The sequence below is a fragment of the Mesoplodon mirus genome, assembly GCF_964341445.2.
Source record: "Mesoplodon mirus genome assembly, chromosome: 8".
NCBI lineage: Eukaryota > Metazoa > Chordata > Mammalia > Artiodactyla > Ziphiidae > Mesoplodon > Mesoplodon mirus.
The window spans coordinates 19,586,797-19,604,470 of record NC_138984.1 but is presented as its reverse complement, the minus strand read 5'-3'; the positions used below and the strand labels follow the sequence as shown (position 1 = coordinate 19,604,470).

General features: G+C 41.2%; 2 protein-coding genes across 7 annotated transcripts in view; one reads left to right on the top strand and one right to left on the bottom strand.

The window, feature by feature from the left end:
- The window catches only part of USP37 (ubiquitin specific peptidase 37), a 97,793-nt gene extending 87,259 nt beyond the window's left edge, over positions 1–10,534 (bottom strand). For 2 of the 6 annotated variants that reach the window (XM_082631499.1, XM_082631504.1), the window contains exons 1-4: positions 10,381–10,534; positions 6,283–6,378; positions 3,721–3,794; positions 1,491–1,715 (exon numbers count right to left, since the gene is read on the bottom strand). In XM_082631499.1, the coding sequence (XP_082487625.1) occupies positions 1,491–1,646 (156 nt within the window). In that variant the 5' untranslated portion in view covers positions 1,647–1,715; positions 3,721–3,794; positions 6,283–6,378; positions 10,381–10,534. Of the gene's footprint in view, positions 1–1,490; positions 1,716–3,720; positions 3,795–6,237; positions 6,379–10,380 lie in introns of all 6 variants that reach the window. The other 4 variants (XM_082631500.1, XM_082631501.1, XM_082631503.1 and 1 more) reach the window with 4 other exon arrangements.
- A 248-nt stretch (positions 10,535–10,782) lies between these two features.
- The window catches only part of CNOT9 (CCR4-NOT transcription complex subunit 9), a 27,934-nt gene continuing 21,042 nt past the window's right edge, over positions 10,783–17,674 (top strand). The window contains exon 1 of the mRNA XM_082630483.1: positions 10,783–11,165. Within this exon, the coding sequence (XP_082486609.1) occupies positions 11,142–11,165 (24 nt within the window). The 5' untranslated portion in view covers positions 10,783–11,141. The remainder of the gene's footprint in view (positions 11,166–17,674) is intronic.

Genomic DNA, 17,674 nt, shown 5'->3' with positions numbered 1-17,674 from the left:
CATCTCATCTTACAGCAGTATTAGGAATTCATTTGCTAGCTTTTTCTCTCTAATCCAACTTCTGCACAGTGGAATGGTGCTTAGGACCCTCACCAGAAGATGTGCAGCGGCAAAGGTGAGCTTTGTTTTTGTTGGTATAGTCAGTTAGCTAGTTTATCAATGTTTATTGAGGGCCCACTATACACCCACCACTGTGCTAGGTTCTGGAACTAACCAGAAAGATAAAACCTAGACCTTCAAGGTATTCATCTTCTAGGCCAGACATGGAACAGAAGCCATACTGAGCCAGGGCTCTCTTAGGTGGCCGACACTTAACTGACTAATCTGTGGTCTCCATTCCCTCTGCAAATGTAAAGACAAGGTCCACGACATGCTGCGTGATCACAGCCAGTAGTGGCTACTCTAGCAGGCCGGCACCCTGCCACTCTCACCAGTGGAGTTGTCTGCTCACCAAAAGCCAATCTGTTTGTTCCCAAAGCTGTTTATGCTAGTTCTTCCTATCATTGTAATTACACAATTTAATTAAAGTTACTTAAAGTAAAGAAATATGAGTGCAGAAGAGATAAGTTGTTTCTATAAGATCCAAGTTGAATGTCTGGGAAAGGCACATTAAAGGTGAGTTACTAAAAATGTACTGTCAGCTTAGGTGTGGGAGAGCCAACTGTAAGATACCATTAAATCTGGAAAAATCTGATTGCCTCACAAAATGTCTTTAAGATCTCACTCCACTTTAAAGAAACTAAGAAAAAATGACTGTGAAACCCTCGGACGTGTGGCTTATATGAGAAGTAGGATGAAAAGCACTAATGGGAGGCCCTAAACTCAAGACAGGCCTTGGCCCTACATCAAAAACTTGAGGGGGCCTCCCTGGTGGCACAGTGGTTGAGAGTCCGCCTGCCGATGCAGGGGACACGGGTTCGTGCCCCGGTCCGGGAAGATCCCACGTGCCACGGAGCGGCTGGGCCCGTGAGCCATGGCCACTGAGCCTGCACGTCCGGAGCCTGTGCTCCACAACGGGAGAGGCCACAGCAGTGAGAGGCTCGCATACCACACACGCAAAAAAAAACTTGAGGGATGTTTTAAGTTGAAATAAAGGCTTAAGGAATGATTCAAAAAAAAAGCTAACACTAAATGGTGATGAATTTATCATATATGCTGAGGGGGGAAAAATGGGGGAAAAATAACTGAAGTTATCCTAATGTGGTTTTAAACATAGCTTAGATAGATAGTATCCAAACTCCGTTCCTTTCAGCTTCCTCCCACCAGTTTTCTTTTCAATAATGGTGACTACTTCCTACTCTTTATTATACACCACCAACAATTTTGCTGAATAATTTATAATATATATACCTAATAGCATTAGTGTCCTGGAAATAAGAAGCAAGAAATAGTAATCTAGGAGGGCTACCATGATACTTAGTATGGCACAGAACAGCTATTCACTAAAGGATGTGATTGAAGATCTATTCCAAATCAAAATTTGGTAATACCTGAAATATCCTTGGAATTCCTCCAGTGTTGTAGTGAACTACTAGGCTGACTTTATTCTCTTTTTCCACAACTTCAAAGGATCCTTCTTTCCATTTTGTAATCCCAGTCTGCATACTTCGAATTCTGATAGGACCATGTATCTTCAGAGGAGACATACTTTCTTTAAAAATAAATTGCTTCTAGCCAAATTAAAAAGAAAAAAATATACCTTCACCTGACAGATTCTAAGGAAGAAAAATAAAACAAAACAATAAGTTACAACTTACTAGTGATTAAAACAAGAGTTTGAAAGAGAATATTTAATGAACCATCTTACGTCCTTTTCTCCATTTCAATAAACTACCTCTTACTAAGTATCCTCAAAGGCTTTGGTTAGCTGGATGGCACAGGTAAGAAAAACAAATGAAGCAGTCGCTGACATTCAGTGACGGAATTTACCCACCTTTTATTTTTTCTGCACCTGTTCTCTCCTTTGCCGTGTACCCGTGTCCATTAGTGCCTAAATTTTGCATTTTGTACCATTAACAGCCATACTGCTGCTACTAAAGGCAAGACAATCAGGAATTCTAAAGACTCCATCCGCAGTGTGAGTGCCCATGGCAACATAAGCAACTTTTACAACTTCCTTCATGATGCTAGAGGATCTTGAATTTCAAATATAAGTAAAAAAATATTTTCAGTCAGCTGACTCCACTTGTTAGAATTAAGTTCCTAGCAAAACATCAAATCACATCACCAAATAATTCTTTCTACCAGTGGTAGTCTATGCATATCCATATGTGAATAAATAATAAATAACTGTGAGAATAATGAGTAATTAACTGTGAGAACAATCAAATTAGTTTAAATGAATAAATAATTGTGAGAATAATCAAATTAGTTTAACCTAAAGAATTGTATTACTTGGGAAAATCATTTATTCTCTAGGGAAAACAGCCTAACAAAGGAAAAAAAACCCTGTTCCTAAGATCCACCTATCATTTATGCTTAATAGTACCATTCTTGGAAAGAATATTTACTAAGTTTATCTTGGACAAATATTCAAATTTCCCAAGTGAACTTCTGATACTTACAGAAATGACAGAATGTCTAAGACTCTTCAAACCAGCTTACCAGATGTGAGCAAGTAAATACAATTAGAGTAACAGCAAAAAATGTTATCAAATAGTGCGTGTGTTACACACATACACACATATATGCAATCATCTAAAATTAAAACAAAACTTATACTATAGCCTTCAAACCTCTAAAAACATTGCCTCTAATACAGATTCTTGCTTATAATTTAATAAATTAAAAATCATTAAACTTTGCCTCTGCCTAAACAGCTCAACTAGAATAGCTAAAAGTAGTAGTATATGTACAATGAAAAGCATACTAGATCTAGATATCAAGAGCCAGCTCTGTCACTTACTAATCTGTAACTTACCTTTCCTAACAACTAGTTTTCTCAACTGTAAAACAGGAATATGAAAATGCTATAGTGTTGCAATATTAAATGAAATAACACACATTAAGCACTCAACAGGCAGCAGCTTCAATATGAATGGAATTACTGTCCACTTTCTGAATTTATTCCTTGTCTGAAACACCTCTTTATCCAAAGATCCCAGACAAATAACTTGTTAACAAGGGTCACCAACTCACTGCCTATAGAGGCCAGGTAGGTGACACAAATGATTTAGGCAGGCAGAATATGAAAACTGCCACTCAAATCTAGCCGGTTTTGCCATGTAGAAACAGTGAACCTAGCTTTGCCAGATATCTAATTCTTCAAGAAAATGACATCCAAATTTTCTGTCAACCGCTCATTTTATTTATTTATTTATTTATTTTTATAAATTTATTTATTTTATTTACTTATTTTTGGCTGCAATGGGCCTTTGTTGCTGTGCACAGGCTTTCTCTAGTGGCGGTGAGCGGGGGCTACTCTTCGTTGCAGTGCACGGGCTTCTCACTGCAGTGGCTTCTCTTGTTGCGGAGCACGGGCTCTAGGCACGCGGGCTTCAGTAGTTGTAGCACACAGCCTCAGTAGTTGTGGCGCACGGGCTTAGTTGTTCTGCATGGCATGTGGGATCTTCCCGGACCAGGGCTCAAACCCGTGTCCCCTGCATTGGCAGGTGGATTCTTAACCACTGCGCCACCAGGGAAGCCCTCAACTGCTCATTTTAAATCGAGGGCAATGAATTCAAACTTATTTTTAAAAGCCACAAATCAAACAAAACCCACCTGTAGGTAGAATACAGCCTGGGGAATCCTAGTTCGAGGCCTCTAGGTGCTGTACATCAAACAGCTAAGAATAACTTTAAAGAGAGATATGAAAACACTTTTAATAGTTAAAGGTATTATGCATTGTAAGTCCTCTACTATTACTCACTCATCTCATCAAATTTTTTGAGTGCCTAATTGTGGCCAGATTCAGATAGTATAATTGGCTGGGTGTATGAATCCATCAGAGTAATAGAGGTCACTACTGTTTACAGACCTGTTAATGTGACATTTTGCTCAAACTAGTAACTACAAAATCTGGGCCAGCAATGTGTTTGTAATGTTTTTTTTTACAATTAATAATTTGGTGCTTCATCATTTAGATACAGCCTTGAGATTTTTTCCACTCTGTCTCTCAGCACTGCCAAGAATATGTGGCCCCTCTCCTACTCCAGTTGCCCATGCCAGAAACATGAGTTATCTTTGACTTCTCTCTTCTGGAAATGGAAGGTAAGGTTGTCATTTCTACCTCCATATACCTTCCAGGCATCTTTATAGTGAACTTCAGATCAAATCACATCACTCTCCTCAATATCATTCAACAGCTCCCCAATGCCCTCACAATTAAATCTAGACTCATTAACATGGCATAAACACTCTTCATGATCCAGGCCCTCCTTACCTCTCTATCCCCAACAAACCCTCCAAATCCAGCCATCTGAACTACCTACAATTTTCCTAAAAAAGGCATATGTTCTCAAGCCACTGTACCTTTGCACACACTGTGGTCTACGTCTGCAGGATTTTTACCTACTCTCACCACCCCCCTTTTTTTCTTCTCCTGGCTATAAAATCAAAACTCAATTTAGATATTATTTTCTCTAAGAAGGATTTCCTAGCTACCTTTCACTTCTTCTCTCACCCCATATCCACACTGACAGCATTGAATGCTTTTCTCTTCTGTTGTACCCTGTGCTTACCTCTAGTAGAGCATTTACCATATTGTATTATAAACTGTCTATTTACCTCTGTCTCTCTCTAGCTAGACTTTGCTGTTTGACGACAGGGAATATGTTCTTTAGTCTTTGCATCCCCACTAGGACAGTGTCTGGCATACAAGAAACAAACTCATTATTCAAGAATAATGAATAAATCAGCACTATCAACTTTATTCGATTTACTGTTAAAATACACAGCAGCAGATACCAGAACCATAAATCCCTTTTATATGGCCGATATAGGATTATGTTTACTAAGCTCTCTAGAAGAGTATCACTCTGCACTGCATATATACCTCATCTTCTGAATACTACATATAGGCTTTTTCTATGTGCATCTGAATTTCTCCTAAATGCAAAGCTGTCCACGTATCTTGTTAAGATTCACTGAGAGAAAAATCATTTATGAAAAACAAGAATATACAGTTACAGAATGCATTATTAAAACAAAAAACATTAGTAAACTTGCCTAAACTAGGATTCATATAATTTATTGTTCAATGAAGAAACTCCACTTAAAGAAGGAGGTTTATCAAATTACCGCATCTTTCCTTATGTCAGGGTGCCAAATTAAAAGCGAATAACATAAAATCCAATTATCTTAGTGCTTTCCTTAAAGACCAAAACGCAAGTAAAGGACATTGACCTTGAATTCCTCCAACAAAAACATATTTTTAAAAATTAGATTATTTAACAAGATTTGGAGGTGAAGATTTGAAAGTTCAATAAAAAAACTTTATTGGTTACTTCTGTTTCCCTCTATATAATTCTCTCTATATGTAATACATGATTTCTCTAGATATAATTCTCAAACATTTTGGTGCAGAGTTTTGGTTTGTATAAAATTTTACATCAGATATTGAACATTTTCTTAACCATTTCTACTAGCAATCTCTCTTTCTTCTACGAGAAAAAAATCTAAAAGGTACAGGACATAAAATTGGCAGAATCAATAAGGTTTTTTCTTAATGCCTCAAGCTAGTCCATTATCTGCTCCTGCACTAAATGAATTAACTATATTTACTTTTGTACACTGATCATATTATCAGGGTTTGCCCTACTTGGTTAAGAGAAGGAACACTAAGTTTCCTTTTTGGTATCTAGCATGATCCAGTAACAGTTAAACTTTCTATGAAGCTAGGACAAAGACAAGGTTTCACTGAACTCTGTAATGCTAATTCACTATCAAAGCAATATTAGGAAGACAAAGTACAAGAAAAACCAATTATTTTTTAAGTACATCCAAAGAGATTCCTTTCCCTAAATTTCTCCACTATTGTTAAAATTACTGTTCAATTTTGAGTAGTCTACGAAAGCTCAATCAACAACACTGGCAAAAATGTTTCTATACCCTCTACAGTTATTTAAATGCTCATATTTTAGGTACTGCTTTGAAAACATTGTTATCCAGAGGGTATTCTGTGGTTTAAGAAAGCATGCTAAAGCACAAAACTATTACTACAAAATAGAAGAAAACTGTCAATTCTTGCCAGTTTGCATACTCTTGGAAACATATATCCAAAATAAAAACATTACTTACTTTTCAATGACTTTTACTGAAAAACCCTATGTAATAACAATTCACCTTTATTCTGATCCTTGTGCCAAAGGCAATGCGCTCTTCTTGGGGAACTACTCATATTCTGCAGCTATGCCAGTTCTCCGGGAGCCATCAACTCAGCTGAAGAAAATATAAGTGTGTCTTTTTAAAAAAAAATTCATTTACAAAATTAAAAAAATTTTAAGTGATCATTTATACAACAAAAATTAACCCTTTGACTACTTAAAAACCACAAATTACTTTACTGAAAACATTTAATGCTCAAGATACACATATACATACACACACATAATCAACAGAACTCTAGGGATATATCTGCTGTGGAAAACGAGGGACTCCAGGAGCACGCCCCTTCATCAATTTGTGTCTTGGTTAATTTACGCCTGCTACATTTTGAAACTAAGAAGGCAATGAAAAAAAGAGTGTATCCTTTGTTGACTTTATAAACATTGTTACATAATGAGGTCTTAAATCTTAAAATACCACTTCCACCATGTGTTGATACAAATTTCAAAGGGTGGGTAAACTTGGCTTTTACTTTCCTTTCAAAACTAACTTCATGGGCTTGTTTCCCAAATTTAGGCCTCTCAAAGCCTCAACTTTCCCTGAAGCTTTACCCAAACATTTCTCACTGCCTTCTTGAATTCTATAACGTCAACTTTAAACTCCTTTGTTCACTTAGTAAAAAATCATTTATTGAGCTACTCCAATCTGTTGGCACTGTGTTAGGGATACACATGTGAATATGACACAGTCCACGCCCTCTTTAAGAGACTCCCCAGACTTCCCTACATTTGTCCTTCCACTGTCATTCAGGCAAAAAGATCTTAGCATCAGCTTTAACCTCATTCTCATTTATCTCAAACACAGTCTTTTCATCACTACTACCCTAATTCAGAAATGCATCACTTTGCCATTCTTCCCACCTAATATTTATTATGCAACATTTACTAAGCACAGTACTAAGCACCATACATGCATATCTCATAATCGTCACAATAATCCTAAAGGGTGGGGATTATTAATATCTCTATTTTACAAATGAGGAAACTGAGGCTTAGAGGGATCAGGTAATTTATCCATGGTTACAGTCAGTAAGAGACAAAACTAAGTCTAGCACCAGAAGCCATGTTTTTAACCACTACCTTATTGCATCCCCAATGATTTCTAGCAACCACTTTCCAGTCTCCATTCTCTCAAGATTTTCCTATCCAATAAATCCTTTACCCTATAATATCCTTTCTAAAGGACTATTCTTTTTATCTCTTACCAACTAAAGTGTGTCTCCTTAACTTTCTCTCTAAAGGGGGCAGGGGGAGGGTGGAGGGGCCCTGTCTTATTTTCTTTTGTACTCCCAACAAAATAACAGGCATTTAGTAAACGCGAAAATACATGCTACTGATGCTAATTCCCCTCCCAAACATTAAAAAAAGTTTTTTTTATTTTACTGTAGTAAGAATACTTAACATGAGATCTACCCTCTTAACAAATGTTTAAGTGTACAATACAGTATTGTTAACTATAGGTACAATGTTGTACGGCTTATCTCTAGAATTTATTCATCTTGCTTAACTGAAACTTTCTCCCAAACATTTTTAACAGCTCATCACTATCTATAAAATAAATCCAAATACTTCTGTGTTTGGCACTCCTACTTTTAATTTTCTATTTCTCAACATAAATCCCGTTTTACACACACAAATTATTAAAGATTTTAGTATTTTCTTCCATAACTACCACCAACCACTTACTTAAACATGGAATTTTCCTTTATATATTTTTGGAAACCTCATCTTCACTGGTCTCATAGTTTAACCTGCTGTTAAAATATATAAACCACTGCTCTGATTTTTAAGGGCTTTCTTTCCTAAAAAGGTCCATAAAACAAATGCACAAAGAGATAAAATTAGTTTGGTCGCTCAAAGTAAAGAGAGAAGTTGACCTAGATAAAGTTTATCTCCAATTCAAAGAGTTAAAATCTGAATGATTCTATGACATAAGAATGGGTAAAAGCATCCAAAGCTGGAAAACCCTTTGGTCTTTTGTGTCCTTTAATTTGTCTGCAGAGTGAAAAAAGATGCTTGTCATCAGATGACAAGAATATCAGTAAGCTGGTGCTTCCCAAAGACATGATGCTTCTTATAGCAAGCTCCAATTTATTTATTCATTTAACAAATTCTTGAGAAATAGAAATGAAATAGTTCCTAACCCATATTCTAGTAGAAGACACATTTTAAATAATCACACAAGTAAATATATAATTAAAAGTTCTGAAAAATGGTATAAGGTCCGGGCATGATGAAAGATTATAATAGGGTACCTGATTTAAGGACTGGGGTGGGTTTTTAAGCAGAGAAATGATGTGTTACTGCTGAATGGAAAAGTGATGTAGTTTGTTTGGGTCTGGGGAAGAGAGTGAAAGGAGCAAGAATGAAAGAAATTAGGACAACCAGACAGAAGAGTATTGAAGTGATTCGGCTTATAACGACAATTACAATAACAATGAATGCTCACTGGCTACTTACTCTACGTCAGGTGCTTACCATGGTTATTTAATTTAATCCTCATAGCAATCCAATAAGGTGATTATTATTCCCACTTTACAGATGAGAATATAGGAAACATTAAGTCCAGGTGAGAGAGGACTGTGGCTTGAACTAGAAAAGTGCTAATGAAAATGTACAGAAATAGATTCAAGACATATAATGAAAGTAAGAATAAACAGAACCTGAAGAGGGTATAGATACATGGGATGAGGGCTTTCAAGTTTCTAGACTATGTAAATGGATAAATGGATATACCACTTAATGAAATAGGATACCGGAAGAGAAAGCATTTGCGTATGGAGAGAATTAAGACTGGTTTCAGACATGTTATATTTGAAATTCCTAAGAAAAAAAATTAAGTTGAGATGTCAAGCAGACAGCTGGCTATTTAGATCTTGAGCTGAAAACAAAAGGAACACGCTGGAAATAAAACTTCTCATCAATATACAGGTAGAATTTAAAGCACAGGGTGGAAGGGAAGAGTAAAAGGAGAACAACCTAGGACTGAACCCAGATAACCATTTTACTCCATCAAACATCTCTCCCCATGATCATCGATTACTTTGATGTCAACAGGCCTTTCAGTCCTCATTCAACTTTACCTTTCAGCAGAATTCAACATTATTGATAACTTCCTTTACCTTTTCTAGAAGACTTGTACTCCTCTATCCGATTACTAAACACCAAGAATCCCTCAGGTGCTCCATCCTAGGTCCCTTTCTTTTCTAGCACTGTACTCTCTTTAGGCAATTTCATCCACATCCATAGCTTCAATTACTACCAACGTGACAGATGACATCTATATATTATATACGTTTACCTATATATCCGGCTCAGAGCTCTCCTCTGAGCTCCAACCCAGTATATCCCAACTTGCCTACTTGACATCCTCTGTTAGATAGCTTTTCCTGTTAGAGACTTGTCAGACACTGCCACCCCAAAAAAGGTATTTACACAGAGCCTAAATTTTGAAAGGATTACAAAACCACTACAGGCCAACTCTTCAGACACAGAATTCTGTCATCAATTATCATTTCCTTTCACGGATCATGACCTAAAACAGGTAAACCTGACAACCTGATCTGATGGCTAGAGATGGGGACCAACCAAAGGCACTAAAAAATACAAATCATGCCTTTTAGTGATAAATGGTTAGGAAAGAGAAGGTGAAGAACAGCCAAGAGAGTGAAACAGTATCATATCCCAAGGCCTGATGGAAGTGCGGCAACGGAAGTCACCTGAAGAGATAGCAGGCCTCGCTAAGGGACGAGTGGCGGACGACAACAGTCCCTAGCAAAGAGGGGTCAGGTTCGGGTCGCGGAGGGAGCGAGTGACAGTAAAGACCAAGTCAAAGGAGAGGAAAAGCCTGGGAAAAGACCTAAGTGGAGTACCTGTGAGGCCAGAGGGGGCGTCGCGAGGATGGGGGCGGGCTGAGCAGCAGCGGGGCGAACTCCAGAAGAGTGAACGCCAAGTGGGCGGACCGCACGGGGTGGGTGGGCCGGGGGAGCCGGGGGAGCCAGGGTTGGGGGGCCAGGGTAAAAAGCCTCAGTTGAGACGCTCGCCGGGCCCACCTTACCTGTGCCTGTGAGTCCGAAGCCTCGGACAGGCCTGCCGGAAGCACGGAGTCCGCACGGAGGGGGAGGAGCCGGGGGTTAGGAAGGAAGGGACACCGGGCACGAAGGAGAGGGGCCGCTCGCTCCCCCAGTCAGGGAGAGCGGCTGATGGCGGGAACTGTGACCACACGCAAACACGCACGCACGCACGCACACCCGACGCGAGTAGATGAGGCGCGTGCGCGCCAGCCTGAAAACTCCGCCCCTCTACGCCCTCGCCCCGCCCCAGTACCGAGTGAAGTCTCGTCCCAGCCCTGACCGTAGTACGCATGCGCACTTCCTACTTCACTCATTTTCGCCCTCCCACCTTTTCCCTCCTACTCAGCCCAGTTGGGCATGCGCACTACTTGTCCTCCCGGGACTGCCCGGCTTTTCCCGCCCTTCACTGGCCTCCGGAGAAGGGTCAGAGTTCACGCCCTTCTCTGGAGATACCTGCTCCAAGCCGGGGATGCGGGGACAAGTAGGTGGCGGATGTCCTTCCGGTCCTGAAACTCAAGGGACAAAGGACAAACTCTAGGACTGTTAACTCCAAGAGCTGGGAGGCGGGAAGAGGTTGTGTGGGCGGGGTCAGGGGTGAAAGGTCAGAGGGGCTGCGGAGGGGCGGAGCGAGCCGGAGGCGGATGGCGGCTGTGGCTGCTCATCTGCTTCAGCGGCCGAGGCGCTGAAGCTGGGACGCGGGTCGGGCGTGTCCGGCGGTGGGAGGAGAGCGGCGGCCGCTCCCAACATGCACAGTCTGGCAACGGCTGCGGTAAGTAACTGGGCCGCCCAGCCTGGGCCCAGAATGCCTCCTCAGCCCAGCGTTTCGGCCTTCTTTCCTAGCTCTCTGTGTCTGGCCGGGTGTCCTGCTCCTCCTGCCCTCAACCCGCGAGGCCCTGGCCCCCTTCCTCGCCGCGCTTGGCTGTGGCGGAGCCGGCCCCCAATTTCCTCGCCGGCCAGCTCCCACGGCCTCTGACGCCGCGTAGTGCGTTCTTTTCTGGCCCCGGGGCCTGGTCCCGCGGCTTGAGCGCCTCCCTCGCGGCCCGGACGGGCCATTCATTGATTCATTTCGCTGACCACAATTTCAGGGTGCCAGTTACGTGCTTGGCGTTGGAGGGGGCGAGGGGACTTCCGCAGTCCGCCTGACACTGCCCGTGTTCTCGGAACTCCCTGCTTAGGCACATCGCGGCGGGGAAGAAATGGCTTCTAGCTCAAACCACTTGCTTTACAGATGCAAAATCCGAGACCCGGAGAAGCGAATAGTTACTATGTCCGGCTGACGGTTCTCTGCGCTTAAAACCTTTTTTTCACACATCTCATTTTACCAGCGTGATCTTTTACCAAGAAAAACAGATAGTGTAAATTAACCTGTGTGAAGTAATCCTGTGGTCTCCCACTGCATTGAGAGAAAATCCAAACTCTTTGCCTTGGCCTACAAGGCCCTCCCTGAACGTTATGTTCCTTACCCAGGTTTTCTGTCACTTGCTCCGCAGGCTCCGGGTACACTGGCTGCCGTTACATCTTTTCTACTTAACGCTTTTCCACTCCAGGTTGCATCTCTTACACACACACACACACACCACCCATGTGGGTCCGGCTCCTTTTCCCTCAGGTCTCTGTCTAAATCTCCCTAGAGTTGCCGTCCCTGACCGCCCTATTTAAAGTAGTTCTGTAACCCCCCAACTTTGTTAGAGTACCCTTCAAAGAATTGATCCCAATTTGTAATTCTTGTATTAATTTACTTGTTTGTTATTTGTCCCCCTTTTGAGGTCAGGGACAGGGGTCATGTGGGTCCTGTTTATATGGTTACTCCAGTGCCAGGTCAGTTCCTGGCACCAAGTAAGGGCTCAAATATTTTGCTGAATGACGCCGTATAGATGAGGGAGGTGACTACTGAGAGCAAATGGCCGTAATGGGCAGACAGGATCTTGTGATTCGAGCATATTCTTCTGAATGCCCATCCAACTTTTTCAGTTTCACCAAGGTGAAGTGACTTAAGGAGAGAGTAACATACTAAAGTTGCATTACCAGGCAAAATAACATAAATCCTAAATAGAGGACAAAAGTTGCCTTAACTTTAAATTTAAAGTCAGAAAGTGAGCTGAGTGTGACTAGGCTATAGACAGCATTGTCATTTCCAGGGCAGGCGGCATCTCTGCCTCCTGGCACCATGTTTCTAAAGTGTTTGTAACTTTTCACAGAGAGAGGTACCTTTTTTTTTTTTTTTTTTTTTTTTCCGCGGTACGCGGGCCTCTCACTGCCGTGGCCTCTCCCGCCACGGAGCACAGGCTCCGGACACGCAGGCCCAGCGGCCATGACTCACGGGCCCAGCCGCTCCGCGGTATGCGGGATCCCCCCGGACCAGGGCACGAACCCGCGTCCCCTGCATCGGCAGGCAGACTCCCAACCACCGCGCCACCAGGGAAGCCCGAGAGGTACCTTTTATATATCTCTTAACTAGGTGACTGCAATTTCCCCAGCTTTTTTGTTTCTTCCAGATTTTACATGTAATATGGGAAGAAGCTAGTCAGAAAATGAGGTTGTTGCTGGTAGGAGGGGGGCAGGTTAAACAAAGGATTCTGCTAAGGTTGGCTCATCCATCTCTCAAAATCTGATTGTCTTCTCTAGGCTTTGATACCAAGCTGCTCTTTCCCCTGTGCCTCCCCAGACTCTACCTGTTCAATTCCTTTTCAGTTGCTCCCTAATACATCTTTTGAACAGCCATTAGAGCTGTTGTTCGTTACTTAAAATACTCAGTACGTGTTTCTTCAAGTAAATTTACAGCGCCTTACCTTTATTTAGAAATTGAGCTTTTGGTACTTTTTCACCTGTTACGCTGTTTGGACTACACAAAAGCTCTGACAAGTTCATTTGTACCACTCATTCACTGGAATATTTGGTTAGTGAATCTGAAGCAAAAAAAAGTTGAGCCACCTCTTTCCCAACCCTTAATGCCTTCCATTAGGCTAAACTGCCTGTGTTATTCTGATCTGGGTGAAGGGACACTAGTGGTATATATCCCTCACTAAAAATTGAGGAGTTAATAATACATGCAGCAGTGCCTGCAGTAATCTAAACCGCTTGAGAAGATGCTTACTTTTTGTCTCATGATGAGAATTTGTGTGTATCTTTATTTCTTTTTTTAAATAACAAGTAAATCACTTCAGCTAGGGAGATAGTACTATCAAAGGAGAATGTGATCACATACGAATGCAGGATGTTATTCACTAGCTGGAGGAACTGAGATCATTTGGGATGTGTCTTAAATTTTGACTCTTTCCTTTAGTATTTTATTATGCCAGCAATTTGTAGTATAGTGGACTCTTCTCTTTCTTTGCAGAATACATCCTAACATCTTCATTATTGCCATCACAGAATATAATTTCTTTCTCACATCTACTAAATAGAAACAGAAATACCCCACAGGATTGTATTAAATAAGAATAAGAAAGTGCTCAGTGGTTGGCTAGGTTCATTCATTGGTTAAAAGACTTGCTCCCTGGGGCTTCCCTGGTGGTGCAGTGGTTGAGAGTCCGCCTGCCGATGCAGGGGACACGGGTTCGTGCCCCGGTCCGGGAAGATCCCGCATGCCGCGGAGCGGCTGGGCCCGTGAGCCGTGGCCGCTGAGCCTGCGCATCCGGAGCCTGTGCTCTGCAGCGGGAGAGGCCACAGCAGTGAGAGGCCCGCGTACAGCAAAAAAAAAAAAAAAAAAGACTTGCTCCCAGACTTCAGCCTTGGGACTCTAATTCTTGCCTCAGCAAAGTAACAGATCACCTGTTATGGACCTTGAAGACTGCTTCAGCTTAATAGTACCACAGATCTTCACATACCGTGGGTCTTTTGTAATGAATGTTATGCTAGTGATCTAAAACAGCCAAATGTAAACCTTTAGGAGATGCATTGGGTATGCTTTGTTTTTTGTTTTTTTTCCCCACTAATTTCCAGTGGCAATTCTGACATCCTTAAACCCTTGCTTTTTCCTCACTTTCCACGTAACCAGCAGCTGCATTAGTCATTTTATATCTCTGTTGAAGCAGTGCTAGACCCCTCCTCTTTGGCAAGTAGAAAGAACATTATGCACTCTGAAGGATCTCATTCAAACAGCTGTCTCCTATTGAAGATTTAAGCAAATTAACCAACTTTTCTTTGTTTATTCACTTCCATTTTTAAAAAGTTATTTTGGGGCTTCCCTGGTGGCGCAGTGGTTGAGAGTCCACCTGCCGATGCAGGGGACATGGGATCATGCCCCGGTCTAGGAGGATCCCACATGCCGCGGAGCGGCTGGGCCCGTGAGCCATGGCCGCTGAGCCTGCGAGTCTGGAGCCTGTGCTCCACAACGGGAGAGGCCGCAACAGTGAGAGGCCCGCGTACCGCATAAAAAAAAAAAAAAAAAAAAGTTATTTTGAAGAACATTCTGGCCCTTATTTTATAAAGATATGAGGATAGTTAAGCTAATTTAGTGTTTCCCTTTGGCACTATTAAGAAAGGTGTTTTCTTGCTATATCATCATTATGTAGACACCCAAAGCCACGTGTTGAGTCATCTCCAGACTTCAGAAATAATCTCTATTTCAATCTAATTCCATTTTTTATTCACAATCATGTATTCATTGATAAGAAAACCAACAGCTGTTTTGGTCCTCGAACATGAAATTTTATTGATAGATTTGGCTATTTTCTGTTTAAGAGAGCCATCAACAACAATTTTTTAGTTTACTGAAGAGGGGGGATCATATTTCTTTCGCATTTATGGGTAAATGTGGATCTTTTCTAAGTTCTAAATATCTTCTTTTCACATTCTGTTAAGATTTTTCGGAAGTGGAAGACCAACTATCAGTGCCCTGTGTTAGTGACACTTGGAGTTAACCATTGGTGACTCACGTTGATAAATGTCTTATTAAGCTTCACTGAAAGAAAAAAGTTACTTGAAATACATTTTCCACATACAAACCAATAAACAGGAAGGAGGAGAATGAGCCCCTCCTAGTTGATAGTACAGACATTTTTTAACACATCTGTTAAAAGGAAAGGACCACTGACTCTAAGCAGGTTATAGCTAAAAGTATATAGTTACATGTAATTGATCTTGTTTTTGATGTTGGAAGTGTTGAGGGTGATAACTAATAGTCCAAATCAGACTTCTCATAAATGACTTTGCCTCTGGGTATGTTAATTGAACCCACTATTTACTCAAATCCAACTGTAACAGAATATCAAACTTAAACTTCTGTATTGGGTTCTTAAATAATTCAACTTGGAGGAATATTTGTGATTTCAGTCCTGTAGACCAAGTAGGACTCACTGATTCTAGAGAGAAGTAGACTAGAGTTTAAATGTAATTCTGCCATATACTTGCTTGTGTAAACTTTAGTATATTAAACCTCTCTGAACCTGTTTCCTCTTAGAATTTTGAGAATAATTTGAGGTAATCCACAGTGACTGGCACATAGTATGTTCGGTAAACATTGCCTCCTATTAAAAGTTCCTAGAAAAATCAAACCTAGTCTATAGTAGAGGGCTGAGTGTGGGGTTTTCTGAAAGGAGTATAGGGAATTTGGGGGGGATAATGGAATGCCCAGTAATGTATCTTGATTGTGGTGGTGGTTACTTGGGCATATAGGTTTCTCAAAATTCACTGAAATGTACACTTAAATGGGTGCACTTAAAAGTTGTATGCAAATTGTACCTCAATAAAATTGATTTTTTTGTAGCCAGTTAGATTAGTCTCTCACTTGTAACTAAAGAAATTTTTGAGATTTTAGAGCTGAGACTTTGATAATTAATTTAGTTCCCTCATATAACCAATGATAAAATGGAGGCTTAGAAAAGTAAATGATTTATTCTAGGTCACACAATTGTAAAAATGGCAAAACTGTTTTGAAGCCACTTCTAGCTCCCAATCCAGTGTGCATTCCAGTTATGTACTTGTGTAGTTATTTGCAAATCAAGGTCTTTCCTATTATTTTTATTTTTATTTATTTTAAGTTCTTCTTTGGCCGCACCACACACGGCTTGCAGGATTTTAGTTCCCCAATCCCTGGATCAAACTCGGGCCCCCTGCAGTGGAAGGTCAGAGTCCTAAACACTGGACCACCAGGGAATTCCCAAGGTCTTTCTTATTCTTAAACTTGATAAACATGTTCTTAATTTTAGGTCTATAAAAGGGGTACAGGCAAGATCTATGAATTCCCTGAAATTATGTATAAAGTTTAGGTAAAAATAAATTATGTGCAAAACAATTTGAAATTGTGTATTTTTCTAAGGAAAATATCCAGAGATTTCAATTCAAGAAATGCTAACCTCTGCTCTTGTGGTAGTATCCTGCCGTTATTGTTAATGTGTTTAAGTTAGGTGGTCTCCAAAAGGGAAATCAGATAAATTTGCTTCTCTGCCCCTGGACGGTGTGTGCTAATAGATTGTATCAGCCACAGCCTCAGAAATGTATTAGTAAATTATAAATTTAAAGAATTATAGCAATTGAACTAGGAATCTTTAGAGGTAATCTTTAAATAGAGAATTGGAGGAGGAGGAAGTCTGCCCACCCTTTACTCATAGTTCCATCAGTTGTAAAATGAGGGTGATAACCACGGTGCTGTGATCATTCAATGAAACCATGTTTTTTAAAAGTACAATACAGGGACTTCCCTGGTGGCACAGTGGTTAAGAATCCGCCTGCCAATGCAGAGAACACAGGTTTGATCCCTGGTCTGGGAAGATCCCACATGCCGCAGAGCAACTAAGCCCCTGTGCCACAAGTACTGACCCTGCGCTCTGGAGCCGAGCCCGCGTGCCACAACTACTGAAGCCCTCGCACCTAGAGCCCCTGCTCTGCAATAAGAGTAGCCACCATAATGAGAAGCCTGCGCACCGCAACAAAGAGTAGCCCCGGCTCGCTGCAACTAGAGAAAGCCTGTGTGCAGCAACGAGCACCAAACACAGCCAATAAATTAATTAATTAATTTAAATAAATAAATAAATAGGGCTTCCCTGGTGGCGCAGTGGTTGAGAATCTGCCCTGCTGATGCAGGGGACACGGGTTCATGCCCCGGTCCAGGAAGATCCCACATGCCACGGAGTGGCTGGGCCCGTGAGCCATGGCCGCTGAGCCTGTGCGTCCGGAGGCTATGCTCCGCAACGGTAGAGGCCACAACAGTGAGAGGCCCGCGTACCGCAAACAAACAAACAAACAAATAAATAAAGTACAATACAGTTCCCTCTCTTTCCTCATCTACCCCACCCCCTGTTTTACTTCCCACTCCCTTTTAGGAAGGCATCAATTTTC